Source organism: Nycticebus coucang, chromosome 2 (genome assembly GCF_027406575.1).
Source record: "Nycticebus coucang isolate mNycCou1 chromosome 2, mNycCou1.pri, whole genome shotgun sequence".
Lineage (NCBI taxonomy): Eukaryota > Metazoa > Chordata > Mammalia > Primates > Lorisidae > Nycticebus > Nycticebus coucang.
In genome coordinates this window covers 54,756,979-54,781,576 of record NC_069781.1, presented here as the reverse complement: position 1 = coordinate 54,781,576, position 24,598 = coordinate 54,756,979, and the positions used below count along the sequence as shown (strand labels likewise).

The window sequence follows — 24,598 nt, the reverse complement described above, 5'->3', positions numbered from 1 at the left end:
GAAAGTGAGGTTCTCAGGATCGTTCGGATGTATAAGTAGAGACAATATTTACTTGACCTGCATCCTTTCCAGCCATAATGTCTCATTTCAATCTTGGAAGATAACACCAACTTCCTAGACAGTAGGTACATTTATTACACAAAAATGTAATATATCTTCTCTAGAGGCACATGCATATCTGAAAGAAATTCCTTTACCTACTTATTTCTAGTCACTGTTTGAGAATGCGGGAAAGAAAAGACACAGATAAGAGTTAGAGATTCCAGGTGGGTGGGGTGTCATGGAAGGGAAATGGACAGATGTTCCCAAAGCAAAATGACTTGAAAGAATAAAGTAAGTCAGTGTTCCTTTAGAGTGTCCTGGAGTGTTGATACATGACTAATGACAAATATTAGCCTGTATAACAATGCCCGAGTTCTGCTTCTTTGCATGACTTTAAGTCGGTGTTGAGAAAAAAGGCCTGACTCTATGTTATCTTACAATTAGCAGTTGTAATAACCATGTCCTAACCCTTACCCCCACTCTTTATATAACAGCCCCTAGGGTCTTATTTTCAACTTTTAACTATTCTGTAGACATGAATGAAACTGGTGGTGAGAAGAAAGAAAAGCAGTTTGAAGAAATGGAATCAAGAGGTTGGGGAAAAGACAGAAAGACTCCATTTTATCTAGAATAGATGTATGAATAACAGAAGATTGGGTTTGTAGTCATCTTCCTTCAACTCCTCACCCCTACCTCAGTAAGAGAAATAACCTTTAAATAAATACAATTTAGGTAAAAATATAATACTGAAGACTTATCTATTGTGAATTATCTTTTCTCCTTGTTACCATACTTTTAAACTAATATTGAATTAGTTGCATATGGTTAGTTGTAATCCTAGCATTTTGAAGAAAATCTTTATCATTATCATTCTATAATTCAGTGGAAAATAATACTTTATATTTTAGTGAATTTTGTACCCACAAGAAAAGTTTATAGATTACAGTGGTATATTTTCCAAAAAGGGGGTGAGAATAATGTGGAAATCTGGGGGTAGTATAGAGTAATGAAAATCTAGCATGTGTGTTATGTAAACAAATTACATATAAAATCATAAATGTTCATTCAAATGCAAAATGCTAAATTCTGCAGATTCAGTATGTATGAGTTATTTTTCCAGTTTTGGCACAGGAACAAAATATTGTCATTTTGAAACATGTCATCTTTTCTATGCAAGTAAAATGAACTTACATTATTTAAGAAATTGAAAATATATTAAATACTAGTTTATTTTCTCAATAAAACAGATGTTTTAAATTTTAAAACTTTTAAATGGATACATGTACTGTAGGCAACATGTACTTTCCAACTTATGAAAATAAAAATTGAATACTGCTACTTTAAAACAAGTGAAATCTGGATGTAGATTTCACTTTGAAATTCATGTTTCATAGCCTGAAACTTTAATACATGTTACCTTGTGATTAATGAAAACTATATGCAAACATCTCACTCCAGATTAAGCAAAATATAATCAACTCCTCTTCATTCATTGTTATGTAAAAGAATTACCCAAAACATCTGATCTTCCATTTAAAAAGTGTTTTAAAGACATTTGAGTTATGATTAAACCATGTTAGCTCTGACGTATCTCCATAGTCTTTGGCATTACTTTTGAATTGCAGTAGAAAGAGGGAAAACAGAAGGAGTTACTGAAAGCTTGGAGGAAAAGTTTAATGTGTATACAGTTGCAAAAAGAATAGTTTTCAAAGCCAAGAAAGCAATTAGGTCATTTGATTATTTTACTAAGTTTCTTTTAAAAAGAATAGTCATTTACAGGAATCTGTAAAGCTATTGTGGACAATGCCTTTCAAGATAAATAACCTCCTTACCCTAGTCCTCCTGGGGACAAGGAAGAGAATGATTTTTAGCATTTTATAATAAAGGATGCTGTAAACTACTTGTAACTTTTTTAAGTAAATAAAGCAGTTAATCTGTGTAAATGAGTTTACAATGTTTAGCTAAAGCAGTAGTTCCAAACAGTCAGCACTCTCAGAGGAACAAAAATATTATTCTGTGTTAGTTTGTTGAGCTTTTGGAGAGAGTGGGGATTGTGGTTCATCATATTGGAAATGTGATAGTTTAATCCTTGCATGAAAAATACACATATTATACAACTTGCTGCTGCTCCTTTATTTATTCTTCTTTGAAATATTGTGTCAACTTTCCTTCCACAGTATGGAAAACAAAACAACCAAAAAATTGGGGTAAAAATTGACACCAGTGTGAATTAACTGTGGCTACCGGGCAAAAGAATGAGGCAGACATTAGCACCATGGACAGAGACAAGCAGACCCTGAATTGAGTTTTGCAAAGCCTGATCCGGTTTTCTGTCCCTCCCTGTGAGACACGGGAACTGCACTTCTTGGGAATATTTCATTCCACGAACTTTGAGGAAGAGATTGTCCTACTCCATGAAAAGAGGTTTGTTTTGAATTAAGCTGGCAAGAGAGTTAGAGCCCGGAATTCGCTGCGCACTTTCTACTGTCTTTTACATACACTCTCTTGCCGGGATGAGCCTGACTTTCATCAAAGTGTTCATGGAAAATAAATGCAAATCCAGGTAGTATTTGAAGTCTGTTAAACCTACTCCAGAATGTTTAATCCTCGGAATTTCTGGTGGGAATCGCAGCCCCCCCCAAAAAAATGCCTACTAGCTCACCTTCCCTCCCCTCCCAGGCTCCTTCTACCTCCTGGCAAAGGGGCAAAGCCTTTTATCCGAAGGTGAGTGACCTGAAAGACGATTTTGCAAAGGATTTCTTAGGTTGCCAGCACTTTCCGTTAGGGACAGTGCCAGGGGTGGCAGAAAGCAGGATTACAAACATCCTTTACTTTCTCTTTACCTGGTGTCTTTAAACTCCTGTTCCAGGGGAAAGGCTGTAAAGTAAGAAAGCACACTCAACGAAAATTCCACCTGAATCCTGAAGTTGCTGTTTACACTTAAGGATACGTGAATTGTTTATTTAAATGTTAAAAAATATAAATAAATGTAACTAGTGTTGCAGCAAATCTTTGAGACCAGCCTAGATTGTCCCCATTGCCCCACACACACACACACACATCTTTTCTGGACAAATTTTGTGTGAGGTTCATTCTCCTTTAAATTATTTGCCTGCAGATAGTCATTCTAAGATCTGTTGCACGTGCTGCATAGTGACTCCGGAAAATATATTTGCAGCCTCCGATGGACGATCATTAATGTACACGCTCCCACTAATGTCCTCAGATTTTCCTCCCCTTTTTTACTCAACAGCAACTTTCAGGGGGATAAATTCACGTCTTTCCCGGGCATATAAGGGAGAATCTAGGCGACCATTTGAAGGTGCGCTAAGGAAAACTGGAGGTGAGAAAGGGCAAATCAGAGGCTTCTGTCCATTTCTTTCGGGGATGCTTGGGAAGCCTTCTCCAAGCTTCCTCCTGGAGCCGATACATCTCATGCAAAATTAATACAAGTAATTAAAAATAGCAGTTTGCAAAGTTAAAGGAAACCATCTGTCTCAGCTGGTAGCAATCAGTCTTTTTGCCGGCCCCTTTACCGGGACCTGGGAAGAAACGGATTTTCTGCTTGTGATGCTCGGAGGCTCTTTCTTATATTGAAGATTTATGTTTCCACTTGTGTGCGATGCACGTCTAATTTGAAATAATAAAGCGGGGCTGAGCAACCAGTCAATCAGCGCTGTCAAACGGGCTCGCACGCCGCCCTGCCCCCCCTTCCCTGGGTCTCTAAGTCTGTCCCTCCTCGCCTCCCCCCTCCTCTTTCCTCTGCCCTCACACACACTCACTCTTCCCCCCACGTATGTTTAGATCGAGCCCTTGCCCCGCAGAGTGACGGCACCGGGGCCCGGTGACAAAGGCGCAGTTAGTATCCGAAGAAGACTGAGGCCCGGGGAGACACAGCGGCTCGAGAAACAGCTGTCTTATCAGCCCGCCGCAGAGATGGAGATGGCTGGAGAGGTCCTCCACAGATAATCACTTGAATAGGTTTGCAATGCGCCAAACTTCACGCTTGATAAGGCCAACCCAATGTAGAGAGCAGTCCAGATCCTGCTCCATTCTGTTTTATCTGGGCTGTAAATTAAGAAATTGAAATTCAGGTGGCAAAGGCAGCAGTCTGCTGATATACTGCTAAAGTAAACTGTCATTAAAATGCTTTGGGCAGTCAGAGAGGGGGGCACCTGGGATGGGATATTGTTTAAAAAAAAAAATCGGGTGGGAGGTGGAATGAGAAAAAAAAAAATCCCACCAGGCTTAAAAATTATTTGGGGAAGGGAAACTGAGGAGTGGGAAGGGGCCACAGCTATCTGGCCATGATCCCTAAACGTGGGTACTAAGAAGAAACAATTTGGAAAGTACAATATAAAGTTGTGTGAAGTTTGGTGTGATAGACTTTAAGAAACAATTTAAACCAACTGGTATAAAAGGAAGTTCTGTCTTCATCTGAGCAGGGGGCAGAGGAAGTGGATTCCAGATAGACTCTAAAGCTTCCCTTTCATTGTAAGAAAAGCAGATCAACTGGATACAGAAGAGTTACCATAAATATTGTACCTGGCCTTTTTGTCAAAGTGAAAGGACCACGGGAAAAATTCCAGGAGGACTTTTAGAATAGTCTAAGAAGTTGTTGTCTACAGGAAAGAATCTGTTTAGCTACTTACAGAAATAACAGTTATATTTCAACTCCCTCCTCCCTCCACCTAGGTAATTACTGTAGTGTAATTAAGGAAACAAAAAATCCCAGGTATGTATACTAACACAGACTGGTTCTTATGGCGCACTTAATTCCTGCATTCTTTTGTCTGCTTTTATGGATATGAGATTTAAAGTTGTATGCCTTGTTTAAATAAATGTTTCCCCCTAATTTAGTAGGTTAATGGCCAGCATATGGCCAGTGACCTTGTCTTAACTGACTGAGTACTGTACTTTGTTCTTTGTGTCTTAAGAAGATGGCAGGTTCATTGGTGTCCATTTATGAGGTGTATAAATGAGAGAATACACGGCATTTTCCACACAGTACTTTTTTTTCAAAGAGAAGGGGTTAAAAACTTACCTATCAGGTGCAGCAAACACTATTCAGGTGATGGGTACACTTAAACCCCCAACTTAAGTATTATAAAAGGTATTCATGTAACAAAAATATTTATACCCCCTTAATGTTTTGTGATTTTAAAAAGAAACAGTTTGTATTTTGTTTAATTATAAAACTTTAACTAATGTCACAATGCACTTAACTGACAATCTGAAGCCTACCTAAATAACTTTGGGGTGAGGAAAAATTAAAGATGACTTTCTTGAAAAAAGCAATGAGATAACTTTAAAGATTTTAATTTACTTCAGGAGTTATTAAACTGTTTTGATGTGTTAAAAAACAAATCTTCTAAACTCTGAGGTTGTTATCTAATTATTACTAAAGTAGTAAGTAAATAAATATACATCACAGAATCTCAAAGATATTTCTGTTAAATAGTTATACACAAAGATCTTTCATAACATGTAACACAGAGAACAAGTGCTGTTTTTTTTTCCCTTAGTTCAAGTGTATGGATGAATGAGTGCTCCCCATGAGTATATATGAGTATCCTTTAATGAGAGAGAAATTTATGATTATATAGGCTAATTTTTTCTTCCTATACCCATCATTTTCCAGAATGCTATATTGGTTTAAATAAATAGCTACTATTTAAGCATATTAAGAAATATTATTTTAATGCATTCCAGCATTTTAGGTACTATTATCTTCAATAATCAGATAACAAGATATTTTGCTGCTAATTGTATATACTCAAACAAATTTAAATTACCAGCTTTAATTAATCCCTTAAGTTATGGTTTTTAATTTTGTTTTTCTTAATCAAATTGGAAATATAGACACAGTAGACAGCTGAATACATACAGGTAGGATATTTGAAAGAGCTGAATTTGCTTAAGAGTTAAAAGATGCCCTCTCACTAAATGTGAAATGTGAAAAAAGATATTTCACAAACTGAGAGCATTTCAAAACTAAGGATAATTTTAAGAAGAAAAATTTTCATTGTTGAACAGAAAAATGTTATAGCATGAAATTAACATAAAAATTACACTGTTTTTATACAATTTTGTCACAAATGAATGATATATATGGTTTATAAAGCTGTAATAATTCATTATGAATGACAAAAATTATAAAATGTCCAAAAATATACAACTTTTTTAAAAAAGTATTTTCTATTATTAATCCTGCTCTGTAGGAAATAGCATAGCATATTTTTAAGGCAAATAGTCTTCCAATGATGTATTCAGGCAAAAATACTATAAGCTTTTGAAATAACCAAACATTGTAATATTTTGTTTATGACTGTCATACATAACTATGTCCTTCCATTTATCATCTGGTAAGGGTCAAATAAGTGATATATAAATAAATACATATACACACCTACCTCAGTTCCTGTTTTTAAATACATATTCCTTATCTTTGACCAAAGGCCTATTTCAATTTGTTCCAAACATCTTTTGAGTGCCTATCATGTTGTAGATTACAGAATTAGATTACAGCAGAGTATCTTTATAACATGGTTTTTAGTAAATTATAGTAAAAAGCAAGATAGGTATCAGTCAATGTGTTATATAAAACATTCACAACATGTCTGGTTTTCGCTGTTACTCTTTATACTTCTAAATTTTTGTACAATATCTCTTTATAAGTTTTTAAATAATATAGCTTGTTAAAAGTTACTAATTTAAATAGAAATTGTAATGTTAACTTTCTAGGAACTACAGTTTTGCAAATTGTTAAAAGCTGGATCTTTGAATTCAGACACATGGATTTGAACCTGATTCTACCATAATGGGGCCTTTGATAAATTACTTTATCATTTCTTGGTTTCCTAATTGATACTCTATGATAATGATAATAACGCCTAATTTGGAATTACTGTGAGGTTAAATGTACTCATGAATGTAAAATACTCATACTCCCTGTCATGGAGAAAGCAGTTAATACATGATAACTACAACAAGGTAACTACAATAATGGGAACAAAAATGGTAGCTTAGCACCATTTATAGGATGAAACCAGAATTAAAACCTTTCCTTTTCCATCCTGTTTCTTAAATATTTTCATTTGCTTTTATCAATGTCCTAAGATACCCTATGATAAATATTTTCTCACATTTCTATTTGCAACCAAGTTTAAAAGAACCCAAAACACATAAAATTTTCTGTCTGCCCAATTTTGTGACTTCAATATATTCCCCAATACAATTTCATGATTCACCCATAAAAAGTTGTGGGTTTCAAAAAGGAACTGAATCTGAGATCCCATTTGACTGAAATAATAATAAAAACACCTTAGACTTTATAGTACCTTTATCACAAAAAGTTCAATGTATGTTTACATATTTATCTTGTAACCCCCAGGAGGTAAGGAAGGACATAAATTACTTTTCATTTTTAGGGACATAACAGGTATTAGGAATTTAGTTACATTTCTAAGGTTAATAGAAATAGAAGTTTCCCTGAATGTCAGTCTTCCTGCTTCCTCTAACTCTCTTTGACATTAATTATGGCTAGTTACTTTAGTTAGATTCAAATGTTAGTGGCTTGCATGAGTGTAGCTTATAATTCAGTTAACTACTTAATGGAAAACAAGTTGAGCCAGATATATACCACCACAATCTAATCAAATTAAAATATTTTTATTTTTATGTCAAGAGACTGTTATTATCCAATTATATGTATATACACACACGCATATATATATATATATATATATTCTTATTTACCATCTGTATTAATTCTAAGGCAAGATTTTAAAACTTACTATTCATTTATGGCCTTGAAAGAAACCAGTTTCAATCTCCTTAACATTCACCGCTCCCTAGGATTATTCTCCCTCTCCACACATACTACATACTTTTTATAGGCTATTGTCTTTATTTTATTTACATAGGTTAACAGTAATTTCTATTCGAGTTTTCTAGGTCTTACGTTATTTGTGCTTGAAAAATATATTAAAACAGATCTCCAAAAGAATATAGAAATAGACAGTATAAAGGGTTTTTTAATAATAGTTTTTTGTTTGTTTTGAATAAAATCAAATAAAAAACTAATGTCCACTTGACATTGTAAAACATGGAATATCAGAAGAATACTAAAACATACTTATGGTTTATAGTTTTGCAGTTTTTTCTCCTGAGCTTACTTTGCTATGGATTAATATAAATAGATGTAGCTACAAACGTGGATTTTCAATAAGTAAAATAAATAGAAGGAAACAACATTTTGCAGCTTGATAAAAGAATGAACCTTAAACTTCTGGAGGTCTAAATTCTTTGTAGGTCACAATAAGAAACAGACTATGTTTTTAAGTTTCAATAGGCATCTGTCTGCATCTTAAATTTATCTTATATTTGGTAAGATTGACCCGCTCAAGGTCAAGCCTAATCATGTGACTGCCAGACGTCTATGAGCAAGTGTAATTAGCACCAAGAAGAAACTCACATGCACACACACAGAATAGCCAGTGCTGCTGTTTTTTGCCTTTTCAGATCAACCCCTCATAACTCTTCACATTGATGTGATTAAATGGAGAATCTATTTCACTGATCACACATATATATGTGCCTTTTAAGGCTAAAGATACTGTTGCAATAGAAATAATATTCTGTTTCTTTGGTTACTGTCATTCTGGTATAAGAAATTAGAGAATATGGTTGTTTGAAATGTCAGTTTTAGTAAACATGAGTTGGAAGATAGAACATAAATCAATGGTGTTACAGACTGTTTAAACTGTTTGAGCAACAATAGACATTTCCTTGAATTATTTTGACACAATTTGCTGTGAAATTTCTTTTTTTTCTCTTGCTAATATTTCTAGATTCCTTGTACAGACAATGAAAATGAAAGCCTTTCTTTTAAGTCAGTATTCATTATTTAACTCATAGAGTACTGATGTTTTATAGAATACCAATATTTCCTAGGTGTAAAACAAATATTAAGAGAGGTATGTCTCCATATTAACCATATCAAAAGGACACATGAAAGCTTGTGCTTCTTTGTAAGGTTCATATAAAAGAAGAACATATATATATAGAAGAACATATATATATTTTATATATATATATATATATATATAAAATAGTGTTTAGTCCTCAGTTTTAAAAGATCTTTATATATATGCTCTCTATTGGTATGTCTGTGTGTGCGTAAGTGTGTGTGTTCAGAGCAAATAAAAGGAGGTTCAGAAATTAAAAATTGCAGGACTTTCTTAGAATAAACCAGGCCGACTATAGGAGAGAGTAGGCTAGAAAGCATTGGATATCAGATTGGTTAGGTACTGGAGTCACATCATGCTGGCTTTGAAAGCCAGCAGAGTAAAGTACAGATATAAAACTACTGGGAACAAAATATACCTATTAGAAACTGAATTTTGGAAGTGTCAAGCAAAAGGAGAACCATACATATAGGAATTAGATAAGACATAAGCTGGGTTAAGAAGTTTTTGTCTAAAATATAAAAATCCTTGGAAAGAGGTGAGGTGATAACAGAGAGAGGAAAAGACTGAAAGATATAGAAGAAGGGTTGATGACACTGATAATAATTAAAGTGTTTTGATGGCTAAATTATTTCTGCTAGGCACTGGGGAAGTGATTGAGGCCTGAACAAATAATACTTTTAAGCCAACAAGCCCAAGAAAGTTGTAAGGGACAGAAATCAGGGACCAGAGACTACCATGCAGACACCCGGCTTAGCCCTGGATATCACTAAGACATCCTCGTGTCAAACGTAGGGCTTTAAAAATACTACTGAAGATGGACCAATTGTGTATTACGCAAATATCCCCAGGCTTGGAGATAGGAGACATGACTCCTAGCATTCTTTTTCCCAATAAGTAGCTGATGATTATTTTTAACAAATCGCTCTAACTAAAACCTCATGAGTCCAAGGAGAAAACTGAATTTATACTGATAATAAAAAATGGGTAACATGTACTGTGTGCTAGGTAGCATTCTAATGCCCTTCATGCAACAAATCAGTTAATCTTCACAATAATCTTATCATTTGACAAATGAGGAAACTGAGGAAGTAATTTGTCCAAGCTCACATACTGAGAAATTATCAGAGCTAGGATTTGACCCCAAGTAGTGGGTTTCTAGGGCCCAAGTACTTAACTACCATTTATTAGATTACTTTTAACGTACTTTTCAGCTGTGAAATTAGGCAATTTAAAAGAAATACAGCAGAAATTACAGATGACATAGCCCTTGCAAGAGAACAAAGCTTAAGGAAAATAGGTATTACCATGAACATATACAAATAAAACATTTTTTTATATCAGAAATAAGCATACCTCTTATTCTGGCTCACCATGCTATTTATTGTTGACAAATGAAAGACATAAAAGTGACAGTGGAATGCTTTGCTTCTTTAAAATAATTGAGATCAAATACAATAGAATTTTGAGAGATAATTATATAAGAGGTCTTAGGATGTTCTAACAACTGGGTAATATTGTTTTAGGGTTTAATTATTTAGCTTTTGTACATTTTAAGAAGTTTATTTCATAACCATATAATAAAAAGTTATAAAGCTACTGAAAGCTTCATATGTATTATTTAATGACGTGATTTTTCATGAAATATTGTTCAGCATATTAAGCAGGATATAAATGATGCTCCCTGGAACACTAAACAGTGACTATTTTGACATAATGAGAGTTGGATTTATAGTTGCTTTTTTCTTTACATTTTCTGTATTCATTTTGTAAAAATTCTGAACATGCATTCTTTTTTATAAATAAAAAAACAGTTTTGTATTTTGGGAGGACAAAGACTATAAAGCTTAGCCTTTAGGCCCTGTAGCCACCAGGTGGGAGCAGGTGCTACAAACTGGGTGGTAAAGACCGATGACCTCTTAAAAACAACTTACAGTCAGAGAAAGGTCAGATTAATAGTCCTAGTGTTTTACCTTTTGTAAACAAGATAATAATTACTTTTAATACAAACCTTCAGATTTAATACACATGAAAAATAAACATGGCAGAACAATATGACAAAAATCTCGGAAATCATTCTATCATTTTCTTAGACTATAATATCATATATAGCTATAGTGTCCAATTAGAATGGCCTAATATTAGTTATACACAATAACATCAACTATCTCCTTCACTTACTGCCCACCTATTTTATGCCCAAGGAATTTTCTTCTCATTTAACTAATCATTTTTTTCCTATTATACCTTTTCCCACAGTTGCTTAGGAATCTCATAAGATGAATGTTCATTCCCAACCAGCAAATCTTTCAAAAGGATTTGCTTGTGCTTCTACGGCATATAAATAAGTGAAAACCAGAATACAGTAAATACTTATAATGAGATTGAACAAAAACTGGCTTCCTGACAGGTACTATTAGTGAATTGTTACTTAAACAGTCACCTGAGTTAATTCAATTTACATATTGTTTAATTTTTTTCTTTAAAATTACTTTTCAGAGAATGGGAAACTGGCTTACTGTCTCAACACTATAGGATGATATAGTTTTTGAACCTTCTCACTCATTTATTTCATTTTACTATTCAGATATATTCTAATATCAAGGCCAAGAATCTAATAAGAGCTATACACAGGAATTATTTTTCTTAAAAGGAATAATATGATTAGGTTTGTGATATCATTTAGAACTAGAAAAAAGGTACTAAGAAATAATACTAAGAAAGTATTTTTCTTTCAAAATAGAAAACCATTTTTAATATGATATCTATAGTGTTCTCTGTTACTATCTTTTAAGCTTTATAAACCACAGGCATATATTAATTTTTAGATATGAATTATGACCATTTTGGAAAACAACTTATCATATACAGAGGACATAAAGTGCTGCTGCCCTCACTCATGCACTCATTTGACTCATGGCGCAGTCTTGAATAATTTTAAACCAAACACGACTGCGGCAATCAATTTTCGTCCAATTTATTGGGCCTGAGTTAAAGCCAATTAAAAAACCGTTTTTGGTGCAATTCAAGGGGAAAAATGTATAAACCCATGAAAAACAAATTTCGGTCCTAGACATGAGTCATCACTATTCTAAATATTGGTGTCAGCCTGAAATCAGAAAGAACAAATCCTAAAATTGCATAGACCACACTAGAAGCTGCATTTATTAGCAATGATTTTAGAGAAGTGTTAATATTTTTATAAGAAATTGACCCAGCAGGAAAATCATGCTCTTCTAACATTATTTCATATCTGAATAATTTTTGTAATGAAATTAAAAGGTACTTTAGGGCAGCTCCTTGAGTTTCTGAATTAAAAGCTGAGATAGAAAGTCATCTGTGACCTTTATACAAAGAAAGCAAAACATTTTACCTATAATTTTAAAGTATCTTTTACCTATTAGACCATGCCTTCTTTCACATGAATATAGTGGTTCTTTTTTAAGGCCATAAAATGAAACAATCCCTGCACACTCCGGATAGTCTTAGGGTAATCAAAGCAGAAAAATTGAAGCTTCTAGGTTGGAAATTACAGCTATAAAATACAGCCATACATTTTCAATCTGTATATTGAAAAGGCCCTTCCAAGTTCAGGGTTGTCTCAGTTAAAAATATTCAAGCAGACCTGCATTCTGGTTCTGCTTCTTCCGTGTTCTTGGTACGTTAAGGCTCGTTGCCCAACCTCTCTAAGCTTCCACTTTCTTGTTGGTAAAATGGGTATTAAAAATAATAGTCAGTTTTTAGGAATGTTTTTAGCATTAAATGAAAAAAGTATTTGTCACGTGTTAGGCAGAGTGAATTTTTGGTGAACAAAAGAACGAGAGGAAAGCCCAGTAGTTCTCACATGGCTGTACATCAGTGCCTCAACTGCCTGTAGAGGTTTTTCTCTTTTCAAGTACAGGAGCCTGGTGGAGAGGATCCACTTGGTACTTCTGAGGTGAGGTCTAGGCAAATATGTTTGTAAAAGGCTCTACAGATGATTATTGATTCAAGGTAAAATCAGTACAGTTTTTTTCAGCTGCTTAGTAAACATGGAGTTAAAGTAAACTGGTTTGAACTACTTTGGTTCGGTTCTCTCTGTCAAGCAGATTAATAAGAATATTTGCCAAATTTATACTTTGTGTTATGCTCACAGAGATTTAACTCAGATAACTTAAAAATATTTTATTTACATTCATATGGCTGCAAGGTCACAGAACAAGCGTCATTTTCTACAATTTCCTGTTTGTAAAATGAAAGAACAGACATAGGAGGCTCCCAGGAGATAACCCTGGGAAATTGCAGACTCATTCGATTGGCACAGATATATTTCAGTGTTTACTATACTGTTTTTTTTAGCTTTTACTTCTGTTATTAAACATAGGCAGATAAGCCAATGTGTCCCAATCCATTTTTTTTTTTTCAGAGTTACATTTTCCTAGTCAGTTAGTTAATTTCTAACTGTCTTACTTCAAGGTAAATAAGCAGTCTCTTCAATGTCAGGGATAAGGTGATACCACACAGTTGAGAGAAGCAACTATCAGAAAAATACAGTATGTTGGCCTGACATGACCACTTCACAAGTTACTCACCATGATCGATTAACAGAAATAAGGGCATTTTTTAAAGAGGAGCAATTGCCCTAGGAGCAATTTTTAAATATTAAAAAAAAATCAGGACTCTCCTTAATATCTTCTCATTAGTGGAGATTAACCACTTTGTCACCTTGGAAAGGAGTTACTGTCCTAGGAGACCTGGGGTTTTAGAATGCAAGTCAAGGTGCCTCAGTTAGAGAAGGATAGCCAGGTCCTAGTGGTATCTAGAGAAGGTAATAGTGAGGCAGGAAACCAACCAGGTAGTTTTCACCATTTTTGCCTAGGGCTAGTCTGGGTGCAGCTGGTACATTCTCAGACTTAACAGCTTTTATATGCCTTCTTAGTAGAGAATCAGAGTGATTTATATCCTAACATCACACTACCCAGAAATTCAGGAAAATTCCACCACTGCCACACCACCAGAGAGAATTTTTAGAGAATGGGCTATTGTTAACCCCTCTCTCTGGACTTAAGAATGCTGACTGCAGAGATTATGTAAGAACTCACTGGGAACACACATATTCTCTGGGGCTATTCCATCCTTGGGGTTTAGAAATGACTATGCAATCTAGGTATTATTCAACATCATCTACTGGCAGGGTGTTGGTAGATCAAGGAGGTACTGATCAAGGAGATATTGATGAAGGAATTGACATGTCCAGATTCTAGTTTTAAAACTGTGAATTGTTATGTTTCTATATATAAAATGAATGATAGTATTTGCTTTTCTTACTTTATGGAGTTACCTTCAAGCTAAAATAAAAGTACAAATATAGGGCTGGGCACAGTGGCTCATGCCTGTAATCCAGCAGTTTGGGAGGCCAAGGCAGAAGAATAGCTTAAGGCCAAGAGTTCAAGACCAGCCTGGGCAAAAAAGCAAGACCTTGTCTCTACAAAAAAAAAAAAAAAAAAAAAATCCAGGCATGGTGGTCCCAGCTACTTGGGAAACTAAAATAGGAGGATTGCTTGAGCCCTAGAGTTTGAGGCTACAGTGAGCAACCACTGCACTCCAGCCTGGACAACAGAGCAAGACCCATCCAGTCTTTTAAAAAAATTAAAAATTTTTAAAACTGTATTTTTTTAAGTATGTATTGGATACTAGAAAATGTTTTATTATTGTGGTATAGGAATTGAGAGAAAAAAAAATTTAACATACCACACACACAACTTTCTAGTAGATTATCCTAACGCCTGTCAAGAGCATCTCTTCTCTTCTTTATAAAGTAAATGCTTTTTCCTTTTTCAATATGATTCTCCAAAAGTTTCAAAATTTTTAATTTGTATGATAACAACCCTATGTTAAAATTTCACAAACTGAAACTGCCTGAAATGTGCTGAAATACCATGGAACATGAAAATGAAAATCTATAGAAAACGTGAAAGCTTCCATTTGCTTTTTTGTTTATGCATATAATGGTTTATATAAGTCTAGCCTCTGACCATTTGTTTCAAAAATGTAGCTCTTCGAAATTTCGGAGAGGAGAGGGCCTTTTCAGAGTTTTTCCTTTAGCCAGGGAAGAATTGCTTTCTCACAGCTGGACGCTTGAACAGCTGTTGACTCCAACATTTTTCTGTTCCTCTAGGTGAGAGTTCAAGGACCCTCTCTGTGCCACCAGGAGGACAACCCGAAATGTAGGGGGTCAGAAACATGTTCCAGTACAACCCAGTTCTGGAGAACTAGGGAATAGAAAATTCAAAGCCACGGTCACCTGAATGAGGGAGCTGTTTTCTGTGTGGAGGAAAATCAGCCTCCATGAGAATCTGCTTTCAGATCCTGAGGTTCACCTGGTATAAGGATACCTCGAAGGATCTTGATGTCAGTCTGTTTCAGAATGGGGGACCCTTTTAGAATTTATCAATATTCATTTTTTTCACATTATATAGAAAATTTCCCTTTCACTTAGAGTACATTTCTGGTTGTTTCTTATTGGACACGAAATAGCTAACTACATTTTGCTCTTATAGGAAGAAAAAAAACAAAAAATATTTCAGAATAGCTGTTAATGCAGCACTATTTATTGTAGCCACTAGAGGACTCCTCTCAGAATAGCTCAAAGTATCTCCCCTCCCATCCTCTGTGGCTTCTGGCATTTGATGCTCAACTGACTCTTGAGTTGGGCCACTGGCTACATATCAGTGTTTGAATGAAAACATTCCCCCTACTTTAACACCTCCTGCCAGTTCAATAAAGCGATGTTTAAATAACTGAACTGGCTTCAATGAACTGTACTTGCGATTTTTCCCTGCTTCTTAGCTAGATAAAATGGAGATAATTATGAAGTGGATGAGCAGGTTTAATGAAAGCCAGTTTCTTTTGGTATACTCCTGAAGCAGCAATCATCATCTGTTTGGCTTTTGAAGAGCAACAATTATAATCACTTAAACCCCCAAGGGGAACAAAAATAGAATTTACATTAGCATATAAAATATACAGCTGGATTGGGCAAGCCTACAAAATTCTGGGGAAATCATTTTCATCTGAATGCTATTCAAACTCACAAGTAAAATGAGTTCAAGAGTATTTTACATACTTCCTTCCTATAAAGTAATACATATAACAATGTTGAGAGGATTTTCCTAAAAATGAATGCAGAGAAATAAAAAATTGTTGCCAGGAGAGAATCCCAGTGGGAACAGGCTGAACTCTATTGTCAAGGTATCAGAGAGCAAAATGCATAATGATATTCACACTAAGTACTAATCACTCTGAAGTGAAGGTGTTTTTTTTTTTTTTTTTTTACAGTAAAACTACATAACTTTGGGAGATTAAGAAAGAAAATAGGGTGGTTTTGTGTGATCACTGATGAAACAATCATACATAAGGAACCTTTCAGATTAATAAGCTGATACCCTATTGCTATGAAACAGAACTCTTTTTCCTATTTTAAAACATTTTCATATTATTTCCTCACAAACAATCTCTTTCTTACACCCTCCTTTCTAATTCTAGCCAAGATCAGAAATGATCACCTCACCATTTATGTTATGTAATTATTTTCAGGGTTTTTTTGTGTCTTTCATGGTTTGTAAGATACTTTTTTGTTTTTGGTTTGGTAAAGCATAGAATAATAAAAATGGAGCCTTTGCTTTATCCATTATATTACTAGCAACAAAACACTAACATAAACATTATATTAAAGGCTGTCCTAGCTGTGCACATTTGTCAAAGCCAGTGTATCTGAGACATTACACTAACCAATCTTGAGAAACTCAGCATCCTATACGGAAAACTTGCTCACTCTCATTATAAGTACATAGCAATATATAAAGACAAGAAAAAGATACACTTCATCTTTCAGTATATTATTTGTTTTTGTAATTTTCATTTTAATTTTCTTTCAGATAGGGTCTCACTCTGTCCCCAGGCTAGTCTGTATCCTCTTTGAAGATTCACTATTATATCTTTTAAAATTGAAAAAAAAATGTTAGTTTACAAAATTTCACCTCCACTGGGAAGCTTTCCCAAATACCACATAAACTCAACTGCAAACATATTGGTGATAGTTTCCTCTGTACATACCTCTAATACCAATTATCTCACTGCATTATAACCAATTGTTGGTATATTTCTCTCTTACACAAACTGTGTATTACTTGACAGGACAGCTATCTTTTCTACCAGGGTGTTTTCAGATTCTAGTGCTGTGCCTAACCTAGTAAACATGCAAAAATGTTTGTCGAGGGAAGTTTATTACTTATTTGTATTCCAAAACACATCAAAATGTTATGGTATCCATGCCAAGAATCAAACGTACATATTTAGTATTATCTCTGCCACAATGTCAGATTAAACAGTGGCAAATTAAGCACTAAAAAATTAATTAGAAATTCAGAAGTCTAGATTCCTATGGTAATCTTAGCTCATTATCCTTAACAAAGAATAGTGGTAATTTTTTAGATTTTATTAAATATTTACAATGTTAATCACCTCTTGAAATGATCTACCCCATGGCTAATTATTTTTACTAGAAACACTTGAAAAGCTAAGCTCTTAGTCCTTAATGGGTAATACCTCAAGTTTCACTAACTTTATCATCTCTATTTTTAAAAAATTAAAAGCATGAACACTGCCTTCTCTGACTTAGTCAAAGGTTGTCAAGTTTGGTGGTATCTAGCTTGTATTAGTCTCCTCTTTCTGTAATGCTCCGAGATCAAGGGTCCTTAAACTATGGCCTGCGGGCCACATGAGGCCGTGTGATTGTATTTGTTACCATTTTGTTTTTTTACTTCCAAATAAGATATGTGCAGTGTGCATAGGAATTTGTTCATAGTTTGTTTTTTTTTAAACTATAGTCTGGCCCTCTGACGGTCTGAGGGACAGTGAACTGGCCCCCTGTTTAAAACGTTTGAGGACCCCTGATTAACTTTACTTTGAAGACAAATGTAATGATTTAATGTTAAAAATGATTTATAAGGATAATTGTGTTTCATACCTTGAAGGATTGCAAGGGACTATGAAGGCATTCCCTTGAGTCTTTTTTTTTTTTTCTACTTTAAACATAGTCTTTGTTTTTCCTACTAATTTTTCAAGTGAAATTATTATTTTGTACAGTTATAAGAAAGCAATAATAAAGAGATGGAAGAAAATAGACTCCACAGACCTATCCTAAAATACACCTGAATTTTTAGTTAATAATATATGTAGTTAATATTCTTATCATTAGATAAAATTCAGTTTTGTGGAATTAATTATCCCATAAGTTGAAAACTAATATTGCCTTAATAAATTTTCTTTTTCTTTATATTGATATAAACATAACTTTTCATATACATATTTACATATTTATTATTTACACAGATTGGTGAATGGAAAGAAAATTGTCTAGACACTCTTATGATTTTGGAACATAATGTAATATAAATTCCCAAATCAAGGATAAAACAGAAAATTACATGAACATTTTATTAACCATAATAAAAACCGAGACTGAATGTTATTAGAAATGAAATTGCTAATTAAAATTAGTATTGGGGGGTAAAAATTTGGAGATTTTACAAGGCTTGGTCTCCAAAGTCAATGTGAAATAGAGTTTGAGTTATATGTGGTCAAGTGGTAGAATACTGTAAATAAAGTTGAAATGCTCAAGCCTCACAATTCTCTACTTTATAACATGGTTTTTAAAAGTCTAAAATTATTTGACTTAAAAAATTGATTAATACTATTAGAGTAATATGGTTTAGATATGATAGATCTGAATGGTTTCACTTTGTAAAAATATAAAACTTACAAAGTTGATGAATCAATGTTTTGAAAGTTCTTTACAAGATCATTAATTCAGATACTCTTTTAGCATGTGAGCTCTGTGCATTTTAAAAACAGTAACCCATTTAAAAACATAAAAAGATTTACATAAAACAACTCTGGAGCCCATTTGTTACATGTGAGTGCTTTGATTTCTTCTCAGGTGAAAATTAAATACTGACCAGTTTTCTGTTGAATGTAAATGATGCCCTTACACGTTTTTTTATTGGTACTTAGAAGGACTTGAATTATCTTTATAAAATCTGAACAGCTCCACTTTTACAGATCTAAGCTAATAAATAAAACAAACCCAAGCCTATGCAATATCTATGTCCCAATTTCTCAAGTTCAAAGATTTATACATAAAAACAGCAAAGTAGGGCCTTTTAAAGAGAGAATGTTTCCCCAGTATTTATTAGAATCTATCATTAATATTTAAAAAGGAATCATATACTGGGGCCCCATTTGAAACTTTTTATTTTCTATATCATTTTCTATCTTTAGATTTCTTTAGTTCACAAAATGAGGGCAGTTAAAAAAAAAATGGAGAGCCCTTAATCACAATGTCTGTGATTAGGGTAGAACTTGATAGTAAGTATTATCAAGGTAAACTCTAAATTAAATATTATGGCAAAAAAAAATTATAGGATAATTTGCTACCTATAAAAATCATAATGTTTTATTACTTTAGCAAATTATAAGGTAATCATTTTAAAAAAATTTAATAAGAAAAATGAAATAAAATTTAATTGCTTATTTGATTTTAAGTTTCCTTTTGGGAAAACTGGGGTTGCAGTTAGTTTTTCCTTTTTTTAAGTAGGCAGTGTTGGTATTTATTTTAAAAGACTTTTGTCATTATCACTGAGTTAATCTTTCTCTCCTTTTGTTTGTTTTGGTGGAGATGGAGAATATAATAAATTCTCCATAGTCAATGTCCCCAGAAGATAAACCATGAATCAAAAAAGACCAGTGTATCCAAAACCCATTGAGGGATATAATTCAGAATATTTCAATGAGATTATTTTTTTCTTCAAAAATGTTTTATTGCAAAGTGCTAAGATTAACAAGTAATCATCCCTATCCTCAGAATTTGTGGAGATTGCATGAGTTTTATGTGGAGGGTCTTTTTAAATTTAGTTACAATTATTTCATTTTTTCTATTATTTGAGTCTCACTTTTGAGATCCAAGTTTGAAATCAGATTTTGATTCAAACCCTCATTTAGTGATTTATGAAGTATCTGACCTTACCTATCCACTTTCTAGGTGAAATAAAACCCACCACCTAGAGTGTGCTGCATATTAACTAAGATAGTATACAGAAAGCACTTATTACATGTATGACTAGATCCATGACTGGATCATGGCAGGCAGACAAGACGTGTTCACTATCAAGGTTAACTTCTGGCATATTTTAGATTGTGTATTTGAATTTAATACCATCAGAAGTAGTAAATAAAGAATATTTTTGCATTTTTAAAATCATGTCACTTTAGCCATTCTTTTTGCCTTTTTGCTCATGGGCACATTTCACAACTCAGATATGGTACAGGGAGCAAAATATGCACTATAACATTATCTAACCTAGCAGCCCTCCACCCCCACTTCATATATCTCACCTGCTTTTCTCCTATACGTATAAATACCTATTGACTTAAAGTGAGTCAATATCATGGGAAGTAATGACTATTTCTATGATAGCATTGGTTAGTTGAAACATTTAGAATTATGTTCTTATGAACATGATAAACTTTCTCCTATTTGTAAAATTTGTTCTAACAGACTGCAATTTATAAAAAATATCAGAACATAATCACTATTTTAAGTATGCCATTAACATACAAATAGAACATTTATATTTGTGTAAAAATATTAAAAATATGGTTAAGTATTAAAATATTGTTAAATATTAAAAAATAGTGTTACATCTGATATGAAGAAATTTCCATGTTAAGAATATTTAGCATGTCTAAAATTGGCATAGAATTATGTAATTAGTGAGGGAAAGTACCAGGAATACATAGCATTACATGGTCTAAATACTTTTAAAGGCAACTAAACTGTATGCACTATTATCCTCTAGAAGCTAACTTTCAATTATCCAACTTATTTTAAATAATAACTTTCATGAGTAGCTGCAACTGAAACTGTGTTTTCAATATGAAGGTAGAAAACTAAAGATTAGGGCTTGAGATTATGGATATGATTAAAATAACTCTGACTACAGGTGTTTTTCTCAAAGTAATCTAATTTTACATAGGTACAGGGCATACATTTACTTATAAATATCTATATGGCAGTAGTAGAAAATGAATTCTTACTACATTTAATATTGTGTGCATAAGTGTAGTTCAAATAGTGCTAGTATAGTTCAAGATTAGTTGCACAATTAGATCACTATAATAGTTGAGTAATATGATCCAAATGAATTATATAGTTAAGGACAGTGCTAGCTGACTATCTGTGGTCTAAGAGTATCAATGTATAAGAAAATCAAACTTACTAACTGCAATTCTTGCTACTATAGATATATAAATACTATAGTCTAATCTAAACTCTTTTGAGATTTTTTTCCCACAAATTTTGCTGGATCCTTCTTTACCAACAGATTAGTAGTTTAGTCAGTCATTTGTTTTCTAAGCTCTCAAACTGAAAACTGTTTTAAAGACCGTAATTGCAAATGGCAGGACTAAAAGCAATTTTGATGACTTTCAAGGCTGACTGCATAAGGTGTCACTTTCCTGTAATAGTTACTGGAAACTTACAGACACTTCAACAGAATAGACAAAAAATAAGTTAGTTGTTAAAATAAGTTATTAAAAGATATGCCAAATAAAAAACAGTAATCTTTACTGCAGTACCTTTTTTTAAAGTTATTTTCTGTGTTTTCTATGATCACAGAAAGTTTATGGTTACATTAGAAATCTTTATTTCAGAACAGATCTTGAGGAATGTAAGCACATGAAATCATATCTACACATATAAATGAAAATTAAAGATGGGCTCAACAAAACATTTCCTTTCAGGGGAAATTTTTGTTTTCATCCCATCCGTCAAGTGAGAAAACTTAGTTGGGCTTGCCTTATCGGGGAATGTGCGGGTCCATTCCAATACAGGTATAGGGCATCCCAGTTATCTCCATGGCAACAGCCCTTGATAAGTTAAAAGGCAACTAGACCCACAACCAGAAAGTTTTAAGACTACTTAGCACTATTAATTCTTTTTTAACATACAGAGCTGGCCAAACAATTTAGAATTCTTCAGAGCAAAGGTTGAGCTTTTTACCAAACTTGATATTGTTAGCCCTGTCACAAATACTAAGTTGGGTAGCTATTTTTGGAAAATGAATGAGAAAGGGCCAAATCTTTCCCTGGAAAATGCCTCCTATTTCAAAAGAAATAAAAGGGATTAGGAAAAGACTCTGAAGAAGGCCCCTTAAATGAATCTGTGCACTTTAGTTTAAAAAGAGGGGTGGGTCCGGGAGGACAGAGGAGAACAGTGGTAAAGAGGGTAATAAGCGATTCCTTTCTTCAGCCTCAAATATTTTAAGAACACAACTTTCCAAATGTATTATAAAATCACATTTAGCATTTAAAAATTGTCCAAGAATTATGGCTTCTCATCTCGCTACCTGAAGAAGGGTGAGGAAGAAAGGGGAAGGTCTAGCAATTGCAGGTGAGGGCTGAGGTTGTACGACCCCATTGTTCCTTTTCTCCTTCAGCCTTTGATCTGGAATGACCAGGCTACTGTGCCGAGTTCAGGGAGTCAGAACTGCAGGATTCTTTTGAAATCAGACAATAACCCATTTCCCTTCACCTCCCTCCCCTACACCTTCTCCGTGCTCCCTGCCAACTCTCACCCACTTTAAATGCATCAAGTCCATTACCATCTCAAGAGTATCTAACAGATAAACACAGAACTTGTCTACTGACCATAGAAGACAAACAAACAAAAAAAAACAAAACAAAATTAAAAGTACTGATTGTTTGTTTAACCACCCCCTCCTCCCAGCCCCCAACCCTTTGTGTGTGAGGATTCCCCTTTAAACCACCCACAGACCGAGCGTACAAGAAGAAATGGTAATTTTTGATTTAAAAGTTCACTTACCACGGCAACCTCATATTGCTTTATCATGCTTTTTGCACTTAATTTTTCAAAACTGCTTGAGCAGGGCGCAGAACTGGGAAGGCAGGACTAAAGTATCTCTAGTAATCACAACAAAAAGGAGAGAACATTCACCAATCAGAATTACATTTAAATGCACAATCAACCCCCTGAGCAAGATGCAGGCTTCAGACCACACCAGGGAGGGGGCGGAGGTGGGAAAAGCCAAGCTAACGAAACAAAAGGTAATGGGGAGAGTTGAGTGATTGGAGGGGAAATTGATCCAAGCCGCCTTTAGACCACCGACTGGCTTAATACCACCAGCAGCATCACTCCCCGCCCCCAGCACCCCGTCGATTACCCGAGTGACTGCACTTGCCTCCAGCCAGCTCAACTGCAGGAGAGGACAGCCCCATCTAAGTTCACTAGCCCTGCCACAGTCTTCCACTGTCTGATGCGTCCGTTCAGGAAAACACTTCCAGAGGCATCCATGCACTTGAGGTCTGGGCTTGGCTGCGGCTGAGCGCTGCTGGAACCCGGGCTGCTGCTAGCAGCTGCTAGGATCCTTGCCGTCTCGTTCCTGCCTCATTCGCGCAGCACAATAGCCCCGGCTGGGTGCACCTCATTAAGCCCGCCGAGAGCCCCAGAAGCAGGGCAAGCAGTGTGACAGCGCTGCCCCTTTGTAATGACTGTGATGGATGCAACCGAAGGGTGGGGTCTGGGTGGGTCAAAACTGTTAATGACAGTATGTATCATTCTGTCCGTCCTCCAGGAGAGGGAAGCCCCCTGCCCTCCCCTAGATTCCCCCCTCCCTTAAACACTTTCCTCCCTCTTTTCCCATCTCTCGGTTGACATTTTCTACAATCAGCATTCAAAAAAAGTATGAAAACCATCGGGTCACTTCCAGCTGAACACAGTATGGACAGCGAATTTACCCAAACACTTAAGGAGAAGATCTTAAAATCGAAAATGAAGGCGGTAGGGGCGAGAAGAGCGGGGAGGAGTTGGGTGCAGAGCCGGACGGTAACCGGTCGGTGGTTTGCAACTGTCTGTCAAACGCTTCCGCAACTCGGCGCGGCTGCGAGCAGCGCAGGACGGCGTTTCCCCAGCGCACCGCGTTCCTCCCTGGCCGCTGGGCCACTGGGGGGCGGGCCGCAGGGTGAGGACGCGGGAATAGAAGGAGCCCCAGGCGCCGGGCCGAGGCGCGACCGCAGGGGGCAGAACCTGCAGCCAGACGGAAAGCCCGGCCACCGGGAGGGGTTGCCGGCGGGCGGGCGCGCGTTCCAGGGTCCGATTCGGTGCCAACTGTCCAGGGCTTCTCCTCCGGCCTTTGGGTTCCCCTCGGACCAAAGCCCCCATCTCGCTGGAGAGCGCCACCCTCCACAAGTGCTCAGGGAAGGCTCCGCGTTCGGGACTCGACCCCTGCCATTTCCTCCCCCGGCCCCTGCTCCAGACCTGACTTTGCTTCCGTCTCTCTCCACTACTCGTCTCACCCATCCTGGCCCCGGCCGTGCCAGAAGGCAGAAAATACATAAACATGTTTGTGGAGAATCTTGGACCTTTGCTTAGATGTCTCTCCGCTGACCCCACCCCATTGAAACATCCATAGATACCCTTTTGCCCCCTTCAGCTTTATAAATGGTCCCAAAAAACCAATTCACCGACCCCC

At 35.4% G+C, this 24,598-nt stretch overlaps 1 protein-coding gene across 3 annotated transcripts in view; it reads right to left on the bottom strand.

Annotated features, from left to right (window-relative positions):
• Positions 1-23,030, bottom strand: part of ELAVL2 (ELAV like RNA binding protein 2) — a 172,592-nt gene extending 149,562 nt beyond the window's left edge. For all 3 annotated transcript variants that reach the window (XM_053573014.1, XM_053573064.1, XM_053573070.1), the window contains exon 1: positions 22,933-23,030. In XM_053573014.1, the coding sequence (XP_053428989.1) occupies positions 22,933-22,959 (27 nt within the window). In that variant the 5' untranslated portion in view covers positions 22,960-23,030. The remainder of the gene's footprint in view (positions 1-22,932) is intronic.
• Positions 23,031-24,598: the final 1,568 nt, after the last annotated feature.